A 19866-nucleotide genomic window follows, 5' to 3' on the forward strand; every position below is an offset into this window, starting at 1 on the left:
GGTTAACAATTCAAACAATTCTCCTTGGGTCAGCCAAGGAATCTATTGGTTTCGAAAAAAGAAGAGTCAAAACTTGTTTGAGGACAACGATGCATAAATTATGAGCCTTATTGATGGCAAGCAGCAAGCTCTTATATCCCTTTAGCAAGATCAATCCTCTATCTTGAAAAAATTCTATTTTCAAGATCTTACATGGAAATGCCAGACTCAAATCCAGGAAATGCTACTGGCTTTATGTTGCACCGACACAGATAGGTTTTATGATGCCGGTGGGATAGGAAAGGCCTAGAAGTTGGAAGGAAGCGGCCATGGCCTTAATTAAGGTACAACCCCAGCATTTGCTTGGTATGAAAATGGGAAACCACGGAAAACCATCTTCAGGGCTGCTGACAGTGGGATTCGAATCCACTATCTCCTGGATGCAAGCTTACAGCCGCGCGCCCTAACCGCACGTTCAACTCGCCCGGTAATCCAGAAAATGAAGAACAACTGGTGGCAACAGAAAGCTCAAGAAATTCAAAGGTTATCCAATGCCATAAACCTGGAAAACTTCTATGCAGGGATTAAAGAACTATATGGGCCAATTTGTTCTTCAATAGGAAATCTGACATCATCTGACAATGCTACCACCTTTACTGATAGCAAGGACATCCTGGAGCTTGGAAACAACACTTCTCTACTATTTAAAATCTCAACTCTACCACAGCTGAAGACTTCCCCTGAGATGTGCCACAACATCCCCCACATCCATGGATGGCAATGCCATCATCATTCTGTGAGGCTCTTTACAAACTGAAAAACAGAAAGGCACCTGGAGCTGACAACATTCCACTGAAGCTGATACAATTTTCAGGAAGTACCTGGAGACCTGAAGAATGGTACTATCATTACTATATTCAAGAAAGGTGATAGCAGTGTTTGTGGCAACTACTGCAGTACATCCTTGCTGACCTTATCTGGTAAACTTATTGCAAGTATTTGACTTAGCTGTCTTCAGGATGTCTCTGAGAAGATTCTCCCAAGATGCACAATTGACACGATCTTCTGTGCAAAGCAACTAAGAAAAATGAAGAAAACAACTGCAGTTTTTTTACTTAGTTCTTTATGATCTGGAAAAGGCCTTTAGCTCTGTACTGAGGCCTACTATGTGACAGTGTTGATATGCTTTGGTTGTTCTGAATGGTTTGTTGGCCTAGTTCAAGCACTCCATGATGGTTTGTCTGGTCAGGTTCTCCATCTCTGATGCTTTTCCTATCACACATGGTCTGAAGGAAGGGTATGTACTTGTGCCCGTGTTCTTTGCTCTATACATGGCTGCTATGCTTTGTGATTCATCATGTACCAACAACTCTGGCATTGAATTAAGATATAATTTTGATGAAAGTCTCTTCTAGTCGATGAGACTTCATTCATGCTGCTTAACTCATGTGACCAAAATAACTGAACTCAGTATACTGATGATACTATATCCCCTGCTCTTACGCCAGAGGACCTGCAGCAGTCAGTCAATAGTTTCAAGAATTCATATGATTATTTTGGCCTCAATATCAATGAACATGAAAACCAAGATCAGTGCTCAACCTACCCCACGGACTAGCCTTACAGAGTTCAATGTCTCTGTCTTGAAATGCCATTCTGGAACAGGCAGATCACTTGTCATATCATGGTAGCATCTAGTCTAAATGATGCATCTCAGAAGAGGATGTAGAAAATTGATTCTGTGCTGTTAATTTGGCATTTGGTCAGCTGTCCAAGAGAGTCTTTAAGAGGAATAAAGACCTAACAGTTCATACCAAACTCATGGTGAAACTTGGACCCTCGAGCATTTTCATTAGCAGAAACTTTGTTCAGTCATAAATATTAAATGGGAGAACCATGTCTCCAATCTTGCAGTTCTTGAGAAAGCATGCATGAACAGTGCAGAAGCCTCTTTCACTGGCCATCAGCTTCAGTGGACTGGTCATGTATACTATATGAATGATACCAGGCCTCCCTGCCAATTCCTGTATAATGAACTCTCCTCGGGTTCAAGACCCGACGGTGTCCCTTTGAAGCATTATAAAGATCAGCTTCAGTAAGCCATGAAGATCACAAGCTTCAACCCACAAACTTGGAACATACTTGCCAAGGATTTCTCGCATTGGTGCAAAACCACTTCTACTGCAATCAAAGAGTTTGAGCAAGAGCAACGCAGACATGAAGAGGTTAAATGACAGTTACACATACATTGCATGAAATAAATGACAATTAATTCTCCTATTAAGTGAAACTTTGAGAGAAATACAATTACATTCATTACATGTTTTGTCCCAATATGGGACATCTGCAGCTATAAGAAGACAAGGCGCAAATTGCCAAAATATTTAAAGATACACATTAAAAGGATATCCTGTAAATTAAAACCATGTAAATGTACACTGTATTCAAAGAACATCATTGTTCATTAATAGGGGCCATATTTTTTTGTAATAATGATACGCACACATTTTTTTGATATCTTCTTTCCTGTCTACATATGACTTTCCAGGTACTAAAAGTACCATATTTTAGCAAAATGAACTAGTGAAATATCACAAAATCTGATTTATTGCACAAATTGTGCAAATAATCGCAAAATATACCCCACTTGACACGAAAAGTGCGAAATAGTATTGGAAGAGCTCTCCAATAAACGTTTAAATGCTTCTGAGAACTTGACTATCATAGTTTCCTTTTCTTCTTCTTCTTCTCTTGTGTTGTTGGGCGCTGCACATGGCAATTAACCCAATCACCACATTTAGACTCGCTATAATACTTTAGTCTCCATTTCTTCCTTAAGAAAATTTTACATTATTATACATAAGGAACAGTTTTCACATTTAGCGCCCTAATTTATGTTGAAGAATTGAATCATTTGACACATGTCATTTGAGTAATTTCAGGCATGAAAGGTCATTCATAGACAGATATGGCATTGATTTAAGTAGTCATTTATGGCCAGTACAATTTCCGGTGTGGGGTTGTATACTAGGCAAGAGACACTGGTGGGGAATGTAACTTTTCATTCTATTAATTTTTGTAATAGGAGGTGTCTTTGTTGTGTAAATTTTTCACATTGGAAGATAATGTGGTTAGCATCAACTATTGTGTTCCCACAACTACACATTGGTGAGTTATTTAAATGACATCTAAATTTGTAGACGGGTGAGAGAACATGGTTAAAACGGAGGCGAATGTTAGTGATGACATGCCGACGTGTATATGTTCCATCATAAAACCAAGGTCGAAGACAGATGGAAGGTTGGGTATTGAAATTTAAAAAACTTTAGTTTTTGCTGATCCTTTCCAATCATCCTTCCATTCCTGAAAAATTGTTTCTTTGATGAGAGGTTGAATGTCAGTAGCAGGAACAGCGATTTAAAAAGTTATCCTGTTACCCAAGGCAGCATCTTTGGCGAGTAAATGAGCTTTCATATTGCCAGCAATATCAGAATGGCCTGGAATCCAGACTAGGGTTATATCCTGACTGTTTTGTTCTAGTTCATATAGTAGTTCTTTAATACTGAGTATATACCACGGACTGGGAGTTTGAGTGGATTGTATTCGTTTCAGGACACTCTGTGAATCGGAAAATAGATTGGCCTTCGGTATAGAATTATGTTTTACATATAGTAAGGACTGTCTAGTGGCGAAGGCTTCAGCTGTAAAGATGGAAGCGTATTTTGTTATTGTGAATTTACAGGATGTTTGAGAGGAAGGTATATAGTTAGCTGCTCCAACGCCTTGAGCATTTCCAGAACCATCTGTGTAAATGCTTAATGCTTCCTGGTGTAGAGATAGGCATACACAGATGTGAGAGGAGATAGTGTGAGAATATTGTTGGCCTTGATTACAATTAGATCCAAAATGTGATATGATAAGTTATGGTTTATAAAATGATAAATAGTATGGGAATGAATAATTTGGGAGGGATGGACATTGAATTATGTGAGTACGATAATCTCTTATGTTTTCAAAGGCTGTTAAGTGGGCAGGGATTTTTGAAGAATGTTCTTAAAATGCATTTTAACTTGACGTCTTCAGTAACATGAATTGTATTTTAATGTGTATTTGTCTTTGTCTATTTTTACTTATCTTACAAGTATTTCGGCTGATGATGTCCACCAAGAAGGACAAAACATGTCCCAACAGTTGTTATTTGATAATTAAACAAAAAAAAAAAAAAAAGTAGTATTGTAAAGGTGGAACCTTTGCCTGTACCTTTAAAAATGTATACTAACGACAATATGGGCTTTGCAATGAAATTCATTTTATGCAACAACCTGAGGACTATTCTGCCCCAACCGATAAGTACTGCCTGGATCTGACAAGGAGACCAGAGGATGTACACGCCGCTATCCAGAAGTGTATGAGCACAGAGAGCAATTGAGTGAAGCCACGGTATGACTGACCAATGGACACCATCTGAAATCACGAGAATGACCTAAGGTGGCTACATAACCCCATAAGGAAGAGAGGCTTGTCTCTGAAGCACCGGAGAACATGGGAAGGCCCTTGCCATGTTCTGAGATGAATAAATGATGGCAGCTACTGAGGACAACAGAGGCCAAGATACAAGATGAAGGTGGTACATCTAGACAGGCGGGTGCCATACCGAGGAATAGCTGAGAAGATAACTGATCAGGACAATCAGCTCTCGAAGAGGGACAATGCTACGTGCCTGCCCTGTGGTAGCCCCTTTTGGTACTTCTTGGAACGAGCTAGTGAGTCAGATGACCAGGGATCTCCCAGATGGCCTGTGGGACAGGGCTGGCCCTTCCGTGTATTATTCCCCTCGGCTGGTTTATTTGTGAGTTTCTGGGAGATGCAACGAGAATGTTCCGTCTCTAGCCACATCGTAAATATTCTGGTACACATCACGTGAGCTATAAAAAGGGAGGCTAGCTGCGGACAGTCAGTCAGTGTGAGAGGATTCAATGGGTGGGCTGAGAGCGACAGTGGTGTTGGCTGTTGCTAGCGTCCCACCGAGGTCTGAATGAAGAGTTGTGGTTCTTGTTATGTCAAGAGTATCCAGTGAGTAGCTGGACTGAAGACAGCGTACAGAACAGAAGACTGTGTACTACCCGAGAATACTGTGTGTTTGTGTATTTCTGTGGATCGCTGTGAGCCAGCGAGGGAAGCAGCTATCGTGAGTGTAATTGGAACAGCGCTAGTGGATGTTCTGTGAGTACTCCCTGCTGTTTAGCACTGTTGAACTGTTGTTGTTTAGTTGTTCACTGCATGTGACTATGTAAATCTGTGGAATCGAACCAAGGAACAGTCATCGTGTGTTGTGTAGCCAGTAGCACTGTGTTCAAACCCAGTGGTCTGCCCACAGCTGCTGTATGGGGTGACTGGACTTGGAGAAGTGAAAGTAAGGATTATAGCCATCCTTAGGTAACACCAACGGGCCGGACCACCTGCTGTGCCGAAAGAAGAGAGACTTGTATATAGATCATCCTGAAATAGAATACAGTAATAAAACAGACAGTGTTTTATATGTAAAAATATCTTATTGTTAACTTGGAATTGATGACTCATTAGGGGCTGCCTGGCCGAAGCGGTAAAGGTGTTCTCGGTTCGCCCGGAAGGACATGGATTCGAATCCTCATCAGGAAGTCATACAATTTAAGAAACAAGATGTCCACTTCCGAAGGTGCATATGGCCCTGAGGTTCACTCAGCCTACACCAAAAATGAGTACCGGGTTAATTCCTGGGGGCAAAGGTGGCCGGGCGTAGAGCTAACCATTCTACCCCATCAAGTGCCAAGGTTGCGAATGGTGGAAGCCTTTACCTTCTACCCCTCCAAGGACCTTCATGGCCTGTACGGAGTTGACTTAGCTTTTTTTTTTTTTTGATCCCTCACTATCATTAGGGAGGAGATTCCAAAAATTTATTTTATTCATTTATGTAGGCTGAGCCAATAGTGGCATAATTACGGTCATCAGACTTTCATTTTTATTGAAATAAATCAGTCTGAGATGAGAACATTCTTTCTTGAAACTTGTAGGCTATGGCTATTAGTAACATAATGGACTGTTAATAGTATTGACAAGGTGGAACCACATATTTAAAGGTGTTTACATAAATGAATGTGTAATTAATTTAGAGTCCATATGGACCATAATGGTTAAAACAATGCGTGATTTGTTAGACTTGCCTTGGGTAGTTTATTATTTTGCAGCATCATTGAATGTACCAGGACCGTATAGACCAGTATCATTTATTTGTGAGGGAGTTGGATCTCTGATTGACTTAGATGCATGGGTTCCCCCTTTTAGTACGAGTTACATAACTAGTAGTAATAACTTTCCCACCGCCTGCTTGTTTCCCCTTTCCCGATGGTCAATTGGTCAATTTTTTCTTAAATCATTTAACCAAGAATAGTTCAACAATTATTATAAATGCTTATAATTATTTTGATGTGTTATGCATAATTTAAGAATTGTGATTTCACAAGTCCAAGAGAATATTGGTAATTAATATGCCGCTGAAGAAGAGAACATTCTTTCTCGAAACTTGTTGGCTATGGCCATTAGTAACATAATGGACTGTTAATAGTATTGACAAGGCTGAACCACATACTCAAAGGTGTTTACATAAACGAATGTGTAATTAATTTAGAGTCAATATGGACCATAATGGTTAAAATAATTAGTTCCTTTCTGTGTTGTTCCCCACATAGCTGATTATCTTATCAAATCATTTTGCATCACCATCAGCACAAACATTGCCAGGTCTGCACATACCAAAAAATCAAGTTGTTTCTTATCTTTAGAAAAAAGTCTTATACCTAAAATTTAATTTTTTCATACTTAACTCTTTTGTACCTTGCACATTCTTTTTTCACCAGTTTGAAAACTCCCCATTCTATCGTTACTAACCTGTCTACCGGGCGAGTTGGCCGTGCGCGTAGAGGCGCGCGGCTGTGAGCTTGCATCCGGGAGATAGTAGGTTCGAATCCCACTATCGGCAGCCCTGAAAATGGTTTTCCGTGGTTTCCCATTTTCACACCAGGCAAATGCTGGAGCTGTACCTTAATTAAGGCCACGGCCGCTTCCTTCCAACTCCTAGGCCTTTCCTATCCCATCGTCGCCATAAGACCTATCTGTGTCGGTGCGACGTAAAGCCCATAGCAAAAGAAAAAAAAAAAAAACTAACCTGTCTCTACAATAAACAGTACAGTTCTGTGAGAAAATTTTGACATCCATAATATCACTTCTCAATCATGATTCAGTTCCTAATACAATATCCAGTAAATATACTGTGTGACCCAAAAGTCCGTTAACATTTGACAAAGCACTTCATGAAATATTGGAGGTAGAGGGGTAGGAATTGACACACGTGATTGGAATGACATGGGGTTTTATTGACACCCATTTTAACACTAGAAGTTGTATGTCATCCATACTTGACATCATGCTTCCTATACAGTCATGACTGCTTCCACTTGTTCATAATATCACACATTCACAATCAATGATAAGTTTAGACAACATACACAATATTGTACATATATATGCATGGTTTGATAGAATCTGAGGATATTCTTGTAAAATGAAATATGTTGTTCTGTTACTAGACAATTTTTATAGGTATGTTATAGTGTTCTATGTGCTATATTTCACGTTTCAACAGACTTGAAAAACGTATATTATATTAACACACTCTACACTGAAAAAGAATGGGGACTTCCTTCTTAACAAATGGAAAAACAATTAACAGAACTCGCAAGATGAAGATACAGTTAAAAACGCAAACAATGAAATACAGAATGATTACAACTATTTGAAAGAAGAAAGCACACACTATTAAAAATCAATATTTGATTAAAGAGGCCTAGCAAATCAGTGATATATATAAACTCGCTTTCAAGGAAACCAGGAACAATAAGCTAGACAAATGTAACAGGCAACAATCCTGGCAAGGAACAGGATTACGAATTGGTACACTGAATATACAAACATTGACTAGAAAAGTAGAAGAATTTGTAGACATGATGGAAAGAAGAAAATTGGATGTATTAGGGCAGGGAGGGACTAAATGGAGGTGGGGAAGGTAAGAGAGAGCTGCAGAATATTTTTTGGTTGTACTGGGTAGGAAATAATGAAGGAAAGTGAAATGGAGTAGGAGTGGTAGTGAGAAATGGATTGAAAGAGGAAGTAAAGGGGATAAGTGACAGGTTGATGAAAGTCAAAATAACAGTTAAAGGAAAAATCTGGGAAATTGTGGAAGTATAGGCTCCACAAGTAGGATCCATGCAAGAGAATAAAGATGACTTTGAGAAAGAATTGGACAGACAGTTAAATGGACAAAACAACATAGCAATGGGAGACTTGAATGCTCATGTAGGCATGGAAAGCAAGAGATATGAGACCATACTTGGAGCAGAAGGATGGGGAAATAGAAATAAGGTGGGAGAAAAGCTACTGGTTTTGTGCAAAAGAAATGGGATGATGGTTGGGAACTCATGGTTCAAGAAGAGAGAAGACCATAGGATAACCTTGTACAGCAGTGACTGGTCTAGGAAATCTATTGTGGATTACATGATCTACGATTGTGAAATGAAGAGGAATGTTACAGATGTAAGGGTACTACCATCAAAGGCCCTAGATCGTGACTACAGACTACTGGTAATGAACCTGAGGACAATGAAGGAAAGAAAGAGGACAGAGAAGTAAGAAAGATGTAACAAAAGTATGCAAACTGAAGAAGAAAACCAAGGAAGAATACCAGGAAAAAATAAGACTGAACTTATCAACAGATGATACAAAAGCAGGAGAGGAGGAATGGGAAAAATTCAAGAAGACATTAGTAAAAGCTGCAGAGGAAGTTTGTGGAAGAAGTAGTACCAGGAAAAAATGCAAGGAGGCCCCACGGTTGAATGACAGAGTCAAAGTGGCAGTTGGGGAGAAGAATAAAGCTTTTAGAATGTGGTTTCAACAGAGGAAAATGGACACAAGACAAGGATATAAGACCAAATAGGAAGAAGCTAAAAAGTGTGTAACAGAGGAGAAAAAAATGGATAGAAAAATGGACAAACATGATGGAAGAAGATAGCAAAGGAAATACAATAATACTATATGGAGTAAGAGAAAAGGTATAAGGGAAGCTGTTATAATGATAGATAAAAATGGAAATGAAGTGCAGGAAAAAGATAAACTCAAAGGAATTTGGAAGGATTATTTTGAAGATTTACTAAACCTAGAAGGATGAATTGAGGAGGAAAGTATAATCATGGAGGAAGGAAGAAACATGGAAAATGAAAAAGACTTAACATGGGGAGAAGTCGAGGCAGCACTTGACAACATGAAAGGTAAAGGAAAACTGCAGGTTTAGATTAAGTGAGTATTGAGATGGTGAAGGCAGCAGGAGAGGAAGGGAAACAGTGGCTTTATCATGTGTTGAAAGTACACTAATGACCAAAAGTTAAGCATAAGTTACGAGTAATCAGGGCAACAGGAAACAGACCGCAAATTGCACGACATGCACCTACAAACCTTACATGTTCGCTCTGTATAAGAAAGGAGTGTTCCCCGCTTTGACTAGCAGCGTAACCACAAGGTAAACACAGCCAGTACCTGCGCCCCATATTCCTTCAGTCATGATCGCCCTGTTATAGTGCGCGGGGTGTAGCCTCGTGGTGAACGTGACAACATAATGGCAAAACAATGCCATTTGGACCCCGTTTTGCAGGGTAGAATACTCGGCCGCCTGGAAGCAGGCCAGACATGGACCGAAGTCGCCGTATCCTTGAATGTGCCACAAAATGTCATTTCCAGGCTTTGGAGACGATTTCGAGACACAGGAGATGTTAGTCGTAGGCCAGTACCAGGTCGACCAAGGGCAACCACCCCACAGCAGGATCGATATCAGGCCTTAACCCCCCGACGAAATTGGAGTGCACCTGCAAGACAATCGTCGGCGGAGCTTGCAGCCATCTCAGGGATTGCCATTTCCCAGCAAACTGTGTACCAGAGGGTCAGAACAGCAGGGCTGTTTGCCCGACGTCAATCAATGTGCGTACCACTCACTCCAGCACAGAGACAGGCTCATTTACTGTGGAGCCATCAACATCGAAACTGGATCATGAATGAATGGAGGCATGTAATCTTCACAGATGAATCCCACTTCAGTTTGCAGAATAAATCCCGTCGCACATTAATCTGGAGAGAACCAGGTAGCCGATACATCCACAGGAGCATCCTGAAACAGGACCAGTATGGTGGCAGTGGCGTCATGGTATGGGGCGGCATCATGTTGAATGACCGTACAGGCCTGCACATCTTCATAGGTGGTCTGAGGAACACTGTTAATACTCGGAGATACAGGGATGAGGTACTGAGACCACATGTTTGACTCTTCAGAGGTGCGGTTGGTCCAGACTTCCTCTTAATAGACGATAATGCCAGACCGCACCGTGCTTCTCTGGTGGATGAATTTCTGGCTAGGGAAGACATTCATCGCATGGACTGGCCAGCGAGGTCTGCAGATCTGAATCCTATAGAACATGCCTGGGATGCTTTGGGGAGGTGAAATGCATCCCGTCAGCCTCCACCAAGGACCCTCCAAGACCTTCGCATTGCCCTTTCGAAGGAATGGGATCGACTGCCACAAGAGCTCTTGGACCATCTGATAGAGAGCATGCTACGTCGCTGCGAAGCATGTGTGGTTGTTAAGGGTAACCATACACCCCATTAACAGCATATTTTGTTGTGGAAGACATTGTCAAGTTTTGTTAGTTTTTGTCAAAGGTATATCTTAGCTATCAGAACCTTTCTGACACTGTTTTTTTGGACAAGTTGTGTGACATATTGAGTGTGATTCAGATTCCGTTTGTTCAGCGATCCATCTGACATTCCTATCAGGCGGTATGGCCTTGTTTTGATTATACTTAACTTTTGGACACTAGTGTAGTATGGAAGGGAAGGAAGACCCCTGAAGACTGGAAAAAGGGGATAGTCATACCCATCATCAAGAAGGAGAATAGGAAATATTTTAAAAACTATAGGGGAGTCACATTGATATGTCACTGTGCAAAGGTGTTTGAGAAGATTCTAGAGAATAGAATATAAAAAAAAGGGTGGAAGAAAAGAGAGGAGCAGTATGGCTTCAGATCAGGAAGGTCCACAGTAGACCTTATATTTGCAGTAAGACAACTCTTATATTTGAAGTAAGACAACCATAAGAGCATCATTATGAGCAGGGTAAAGATCTACCGATGGCCTTCTTGAACTTTGAGAAAGCATATGATTGTGTGTGCAGAATCAAGTATGGGAAGCCTTACAGAAAAAAAGTGCCGAGAAGCAGACAATGGAAAGAGTGACGGAGGTGTACCATGGGAATGTCACTTGTGTGAAAGTAGGAGGAGAGACAACAGACTGGTTTGAGCAAAAATGTGGATTAAACCAATGTAAAGTGCTCTGTCACTTTTTTACTTCATTGTAGCAATGGATGAGTAATGTAAAAAGTGGCAAGGAAAGTTGGGGAAGGAAAAATTAAAGTTAATTAATGATGTTTGCAGATGACTTGTTAGTCTGGGGAGAAAAGGAAGAGGATATCAAAAACAGTTAGATGTACGGGAAGGTGAGGTGGAAAAAAATGGAATGAAATTTAGTGCCAAAAAAGAGCGAGATATTGATCACAACTAGAAAGAAGGAGAAACCTATAGTACACGAACCTTTTCTTCAGCTCTGAGCTCCATAGTGCTGAATGGGAACTAGGGCTCTAGAAAAGGTTTGCGTATAGTACAAGAGGGATAATGCTTGGAGGGGAACAGCTTAGGAAAGTAAAGAGTTTCAAGTACCTGGGAAGTATCAGAGGAGAAAATAGAAGAAATGATAAGGAAATAATCGAGTGTGGAAGACAAGCAGGAGAGTTTCTGAAAAGTGTCAGAAGCCTGGTTTGGAGCAAGGATGTCCCTCAGAGGAGCAGAAAAGCAAAAGAGTGATATACAGGATGTACTAAGTACACATTCTGATGTATGTGGCAGAAACTTTGTTAATGAAGCAGAGACCTATGATTAGGATACAGGCAAGTGAACTGAAATTTCTCAGAAGCAAGATACGAGTGACAAGAATGGAAGAGAAACGAGAAAGTTAGAGATATAATAAAAGAAGAGCCACTAAGAACAGGATAGAGGTATCTAGACTTAGATGATATGGGCAAAACTCATAAATGATATGAGTAAAGGAGTGGAATCGGAGGTAAGGCTTTTTTTTTTTTTTTGCTAGGGGCTTTACGTCGCACCGACACAGATAGGTCTTATGGCGACGATGGGATGGGAAAGGCCTAGGAGTTGGAAGGAAGCGGCCATGGCCTTAATTAAGGTACAGCCCCAGCATTTGCCTGGTGTGAAAATGGGAAACCATGGAAAACCATCTTCAGGGCTGCCGATAGTGGGATTCGAACCTACTATCTCCCGGATGCAAGCTCACAGCCGCGCGCCTCTACGCGCACGGCCAACTCGCCCGGTGTAAGGCTTTTTGCGGATGATGTTATTCTCTATAGAGTGATAAATAAATTACAAGATTGTGAACAACTGCAACGTGACCTTGAAAATGTTGTGAGATGGACAGCAGGAAATGGTATGTTGATAAACGGGGTTAAAAGTCAGGTTGTGAGTGTCACAAATAGGAAAAGTCCTCTCAGTTTTAATTACTGCGTTGATGGGGTGAAAGTTCCTTTTGGGGATCATTGTAAGTATCTGGGTGTTAATATACGGAAAGATCTTCATTGGGGTAATCACATAAATGGGATTGTAAATAAAGGGTACAGATCTCTGCACATGGTTATGAGGGTGTTTAGGGGTTGTAGTAAGGATGTAAAGGAGAGTGCATATAAGTCTCTGGTAAGACCCCAACTAGAGTATGGTTCCAGTGTATGGGACCCTCACCAGGATTACCTGCTTCAAGAACTGGAAAAAATCCAAAGAAAAGCAGCTCGATTTGTTCTGGGTGATTTCCGACAAGAGAGTAGCATTACAAAAATGTTGCAATGTTTGGGTTGGGAAGAATTGAGAGAAAGAAGAAGAGCTGCTCGACTAAGTGGTATGTTCCGAGCTGTCAGTGGAGAGATGGCGTGGAATGACATTAGTAGACGAATAGGTTTGAATGGCGTCTATAAAAGTAGGAAAGATCACAATATGAAGATAAAGTTGGAATTCAAGAGGACAAACTGGGGCAAATATTCATTTATAGGAAGGGGAGTTAGGGATTGGAATAACTTACCAAGGGAGATGTTCAATAAATTTCCAATTTCTTTGAAATCATTTCAGAAAAGGCTAGGAAAGCAACAGATAGGGAATCTGCACCTGGGCGACTGCCCTAAATGCAGATCAGTATTGATTGATTGATTGATTGATTGATTGATTGATTGATTGATTGATTGATTGATTGATTGATTGATTGATTGATTGATTGATTGACAAAAGAAGAGAATGACAGAAGAAAGGATACCCAGGAGGATGCATGAAATGGAGATAACAGGAAAAAGAACTACAGGAAGACCAAGAGACAGCTAGATAAAGGGGATGGAAGAGTATGTACAGAGAAGAGGCCTGGGCAAGAGTTAAGAGGGAGAAGTGGTGGGAAGAGGAGGAGATGGAGAGGCTTATGTTCCAAGCAGACCTGGCCAACAGCTGAAAACAGGAAATGATGATGATGATTAAACAAATACGGTAGAGTTATACTAACCAAATAAATTGGGACCAGGGCTTGTTCGGATTACCAAATTTTCATATTACCAGAATTTTCTTCTGAAATCCAGCATTGTGCTGCAACTATGATGATTGGTATACAATGACCAAACAGGAAAAACTGACTTTGTAGAGAGAAATAACTTTTTCTTTACAAGTCACTTTATTACACGTTATAATTCTCATGTTAGGTCCGTATTGAAATGTACGTAAATACAAAGTATGTTACAAGTGTTATTTTTTAATATCCACCTATTCAATACAAAGAGATCTTTTTTAAGAATTAAATATTATTATAAAATGTTAAGGGACATGTTTCGCCCATATTAAGGGCATCATCAGCCTCAAACTCAAACCTGTATGGTGAAAAATCAGGATCCTGATTGTTCTTACAAGTCGTAAAAAGAGGATATCAATGTAGGTGTTAGTCTAAACATAAAAAATTATTAGAATGTCCTTGGTTAAAATCATAGTATCAAGCTGGATGTCACAAGTTCACAAGATTATACTTTCCAGAGCGTTGAGTCAATGCACCCAAAAACCTGTTGAGGGTGGAGCAATAAACAGCTCAATCTTTATAACAAAATAGAAATGTGTTTCCTTGATAACTCCCTTTGGAGGATAAGAAAAAGTAAAGCTGATAGACTGTTAAAGATGTTAATTTCGTATGTTAAGACAACAGTCTTCTTAAGTAGCTTATTTAACTGGCTTGAAGGTATGAAAGTCGAATGTATTACGATAAGATAACAGTCTTCTTTAAGTAGTTTATGTCGCACTGACACGGATACGCCTTATGGCGACGATGGGACAAGAAAGGTCCTGGAGTGGGAAGGAAGCGACCAAGTCCTTAATTAAGGTACAACCCTGGCATTTGCCTGGCGCAAAAATGGGAAACAATGGAAAACCATCTTCAGGGCCGCCGACAGTGGCGTTCGAACCCATTATCTCCCAAATCCTGGATACTGGTTGCACTTAAGCGAGTGCAGCTTCTGAGCTTGGTGAGAAATAACTAATGGAGTGTTGTGTTTTATTAATTTCTGTGGAACCAAACATGATTAAATTTGTTACTTTGTTTCACTTCAGTTTCTGCCTCAAAATACTATTGTAATATAAAGTGGAATATTGTCCTATATTGATTTCATCCATGAATAATAAAAATACAAACTTTTTGGTTCAGTAATGTATTCTTTCATTTCCTTACAACTTCAGTACTTCAAAAATTTTAGTATTGATTAGCCAATTTTTGGGTTTACTGGGGTCCAGATTAGATTACTGTATTTACATGCAGTTATATTTATAAGTAAAAAGAAAATCCCATCATACTGAACATTTACAGCTGTGGTTAGAAAGGTCTGAGAAATTTTCTTTATAAAGATTTATGTCCTGAAATCTCTGCTTAATTTTATCTCACATTCACATTTTCTCTCAAAAATGTTACCATATTTAAAAGCAATTAATAAATTTCATCATGTGAGTACTACTCTTCTGGAAGTTAATCATAATCTTGATCCTAAAGATAGCTACTGATAGCAATCTGGTAACATGCCTCCTGAGAAGATATAGGATACTGATCCTCTACTGTCCCCAGCAGTATATCAAAATGTCTCTCTGCAATTAAAGTATTAGAAATCCATCTAAGGTAATGCATTCATATACTTGGTGTGCTCTATACAGCAAGCGATTGAAGTCTCTGGTCATTTGATCAGATGTACAAAATGAGCACTGAAAGTGTCATGATGACAAGAAAGCTGTATTTTGAAAGATGTTGTGTAGCATTTATAGTCCGACTCGTTGGCTGAATGGTCAGCGTACTGGCCTTCGGTTCAGAGGGTCCCGGGTTCGATTCCCGGCTGGGTCGGGGATTTTAATCGTCTCTGATTAATTCTTCTAGCCCGGGGACTGGGTGTTTGTATTTGTCCCAACACTTTCCTCTTCATATTCACACAACACACTACACTAATAACCACCACAGAAACACGCAATAGTGATTACATCCCTTCATATAGGGTTGGCGTCAGGAAGGGCATCCGGCCGTAAAACAGGGCCAAATCCACATGTGCGACACAGTTCGCACCCGGGACCCCACAGGTGTGGGAAAAAGCGGTAGAAAAAGAAGAAGAAAGAAAGAAAGTTGTGTACCATTTATGCAATTTCGGAAAAACTCAAGAAAAAGAATATTAGAATGTTACCAAAGGGCAAAAGTCATTGTCTTTATTTTGATATTGTAAAATCTGTTTATTTTGGTTTTGACTTCAAAAACTGACTGAGTGTGATATTTAAAATTATCAATTTGGACTGGAGAAAAAGAACGTTAATTATGATTGGACAAAATTATTACTACTATTATTAAGATTTAAAATTTAGGCCTATGAAGAACATTAACTCTTAAGAAGAATTACTGAACTAAACTGTAACTAGAATTAGAAAAATTTTAAAGGATCTTTATTTGTTGAGGCAGCCTGTACGGCACGTGCAGTTTCCGCTGATGAAACTTTTGTGTCGTAATTGAAATGTTTGAGAACTTGTAAAAACTTTATCATAAAAATGTAGAATTTCTATTGGTCACAATAAGAACTACTTCAATTGGTTGGAATAACAACCATTTTAATTGGTGAATATGGAGATCCAGGGAAATTCTGTGTCCCTATTGGTTATTTCGTGATCGGTCAATTTCTGGCCTCCTCTGGCTTCGTGTGTGCGATGTGTGTGCTCTGGGTCTTTTCCATTGGACCAATCTATAGTGAGCACACGCACTTGTGGTCTACCCCGTCTGAGGGTTACCGGTCTCTCACTGTAAGCGCTAAGTTATTTGGTTTGATTTCATTTACATTCTTTCTTGTGCTTAATGTAACTTTGGCAATAATGTGAATTTATTCTGCGTGTCGGAGTTTCCTCTGGATTTTCACATTCACCAATTTTAAAGTTTAATACATATCGTCAGAAGATTATTGTTTGTTTTACAAATTTATTTAAATATCCTTTTTTATTAAAGGGCCTAATTGTCTTTGGCCATGTCATTTGTTTGTTTTATCCTATTTGATTTTGCATCTTTTCATTTTGTTAATTATCAATATTCTACTAGAGGGTGATTATCGAGAACTTTTTCTTCCCCATAACGTTATACTTTCCCATGGACCTCAATCCCGCCACTTCCATGTCCTGTCTGTAGTTGCCGTTTGAACTACCTGTAAGTTAGGTTTTACCTTGCGTACCTTGGGTATATTGATAAGTTTACTGTCTCATTCCCATAATTTTATGTATGCGACTTTAAAACCTGTCGCCACAGAAAGATTGACATTTACTTACTCTAGATCCTAACTTACCTGCATGGAATATATTTTAAAATATCCAGTCAGCAAAGTCAAATAAGCTACAAACCAATATTAGAGTATCAATTTAATCAGGATGAGTTCACTACAGCTGTCCTAGATCAAGAAGATAACAGATAACAGTGCAAGTTACTTTAAGTTGATGCTAGAATATTTGGGTGGATGGCATTGAATAATAGAATAAGATAACCTTGGTTTGATCAAGCTATGTTTTTCATATTACTTGCTTGCTTGCTTGTTGTTTAAAGGGGCCTAATCTAACAGAGTAGTTAGCTCCTTCTGTTGATCAGTAGCAGCATTCCAACTTCTGGATCCCAAGACTGTGGGTGCAAACCAGGCAAATGGTAGTAGGAATTTTGAAGGGTGGAAGAAAGTTCATTCAGCACTCCATGTCGTATGATGTTAGCATGTAAAAGATCTCCAGTGACATATTTGGTGTTCAGCTGACAAAATTAATTGAAAAAAACAGATAGAAAGAAATGGAACAAACAAAAACATGAGCTCCAGCAACACCAAGAAAACCTTACAGATGTCATCAGTCTACAGCATAAAAAAGTCAGCCATCTTCTTCTGATGACATCTGTGAAGTTTTCTTGGTATTGGTTGAGTTCATGACTTCGTTTGTTCCATTGCCTTCTATCTGGTAGGATCCTTGGTCCTATTATATTTCTCAGCAACTTCCTTTCTTGTACTGTGAGGGTTTTTAGTGGGGTCTTCTTGGTTAGAGATAGGCACTCTGCTGTGTAGAAGACTGACAGTCTGACTACCGGTACTGCATTATTATGTCTTAGTTTGACATTCACTGATAAGTTGTTTTGAGACATTCAGTTTTCTGCAGGCATGGTATGCCTTGTGTAGTTTGGTTCTCCTCTGTTTGAGACTTACCATTTCACTGAGGTCTTTTCACTCTCCAAGGTTCTTTGTACTTTTGGCTTTCTTGATATGCTTGGTATCACTGAATAATGTTCTAGAGGTGTCCTTGATATTGGTAATGAACTTGGTCTTTCCGATATTGATCAGGAGGCCTGTTTTAGCCGCTAATGAGTGTAGTGTTTGGAGTTGCACAGTAGCCTCTTGCATGTCATTTGCTAGTAAGGTCAGGTCATCACAAAAGGCCAGACATGGGATCTTTAGATTGTCTGCTTTGATGCCCATCCTTAATCCAGTGTTCACTGGTAGGGAACTGATCCATTCCCTGATGATCTTTTCTAGGACACAGTTAAATAATATGCATTAGATATTGTCTCCTTGCCTCACACCTGTTTTGATTAAGAAGCTGTTCAAGGGCTCTTCTCTAAACTTTACTTTGGAAATGGTCATGTGGAGGGTGACTTGCACCAACCTATTGATTTTGTCATTGAGATCTAATTACCTTCAAGTACTGAAGAGAGTGGTACTATGCACAGAGTCGTATGCCATCTGGCTAGCTTCTTGCTATATTAGATTATTATTATCATCATCAGAGTAGTTCAAACATATATCAAATAACAATAATAAATAAAATTACTCACTTTTTCTGATCAATGCGCAGCTGCTTAGCACTACTTATAGTGCCCTGGGGCTTCAGTGGACCTTTTCCAGGAACTGGAATTACAGCAGAATCCCCCAACAGAAGACGTTGATTATTTGAATCACTATAGAAGAAAGATGAATATAGCTTGGATCATATCCTTAAAAACAATGAGTTTATATAATTAACTTATAAAATGAAAACATTTCAAAAAAGATGAGTTCAGTTTTAAGGGTAGAGGGAATATTAATATTCATGCATTTCAATGCTAGAACAAGATATTAACCTGGAATAGTACAAGAGAAGTAAATACACATACGTTTAATTGGACACAAAGAAATGAACAGTACCGGTACATAATATTGCAATGCTAGAAATATCACTGAACTCAGTGGATTCCAAACACTGGTTGTTGTTCAACTGGTTAGGGAATAGGTAGTGAATTAAAAAGTAGAATTATTTCCTGCAAAGAGAAAAATAAAATAAAACTTAAGAAATGAGAACTGCAATATTAGAAGATACAACCAGGTCAGAGAATTTTACTGCACAATACTGGAAGAAGGATTAAGAGATAACACTTAAATGATCACACAGAAATTATTCTGTAATGTTGGATATAAGGAAGAGACATGATCTGTTAAAATAGCTAGGTGTAAACATTGAATGTACACTGCTTGGAACTACTTAGCAGCTGTCCTAAATACAGATTCCCTTCAAAATCATCCCAGAGACTCTACTAAACCTGTAGCTGAGCCAGGCTGTGGAAGTTTAACTTTAATTCTTATATAACTTTATTTTTCTGAATTGTAGAAGATTTTCAACATTAAGTGTTTCATAATATTATATGGAACTTGTTGGGAAAAATGAGTGAGATGTTTTTGTTTGCTTATTAAATTTTGACAGCTTCTAAGATCCAGGAGGTTGTGTGTAGTCAGTTAAGAAAAATTGACGACATAGGCACTATTATGTAATAAACCTCTGTTCCTTTAAGTTTAATGAATCTTTCCATTCGGTGTAAGGCCGAACATTTGACATTTGGCACTCAAGCGTGATGGCAGAATAGTTTTTTCATTAGTGTTTTGTGAATACTTCCGCAATGGAGAAGATTAAACATAGAAGAAAAATCGGCAGATCATTGTTTACCCAACATTCTGTTGCTCTTAATAAGTTTCTGGAAGAGAAGAAATATGAAGAAGCTTGCACAGCATTTGCTTCTTTGGAAAAATATTTCGAGAATATCAATGCCCAAAATGAAGAGGTTACGGAATGGATGTTGGGTAACGGTGCTAGTGAGGAAGAATTAGATCAAGAA

The 19866-nt window shown here is 39.2% G+C and overlaps 1 protein-coding gene across 2 annotated transcripts in view; it reads right to left on the minus strand.

The window, feature by feature from the left end:
• Window positions 1-19866, minus strand: part of na (sodium leak channel non-selective protein na) — a 711066-nt gene that overhangs the window by 383429 nt on the left and 307771 nt on the right. For both annotated transcript variants that reach the window (XM_067148870.2, XM_067148869.2), the window contains exon 14: window positions 18556-18678. In XM_067148870.2, the coding sequence (XP_067004971.1) occupies window positions 18556-18678 (123 nt within the window). The remainder of the gene's footprint in view (window positions 1-18555; window positions 18679-19866) is intronic.

The sequence above is a fragment of the Anabrus simplex genome, chromosome 1, assembly GCF_040414725.1.
Source record: "Anabrus simplex isolate iqAnaSimp1 chromosome 1, ASM4041472v1, whole genome shotgun sequence".
Lineage (NCBI taxonomy): Eukaryota > Metazoa > Arthropoda > Insecta > Orthoptera > Tettigoniidae > Anabrus > Anabrus simplex.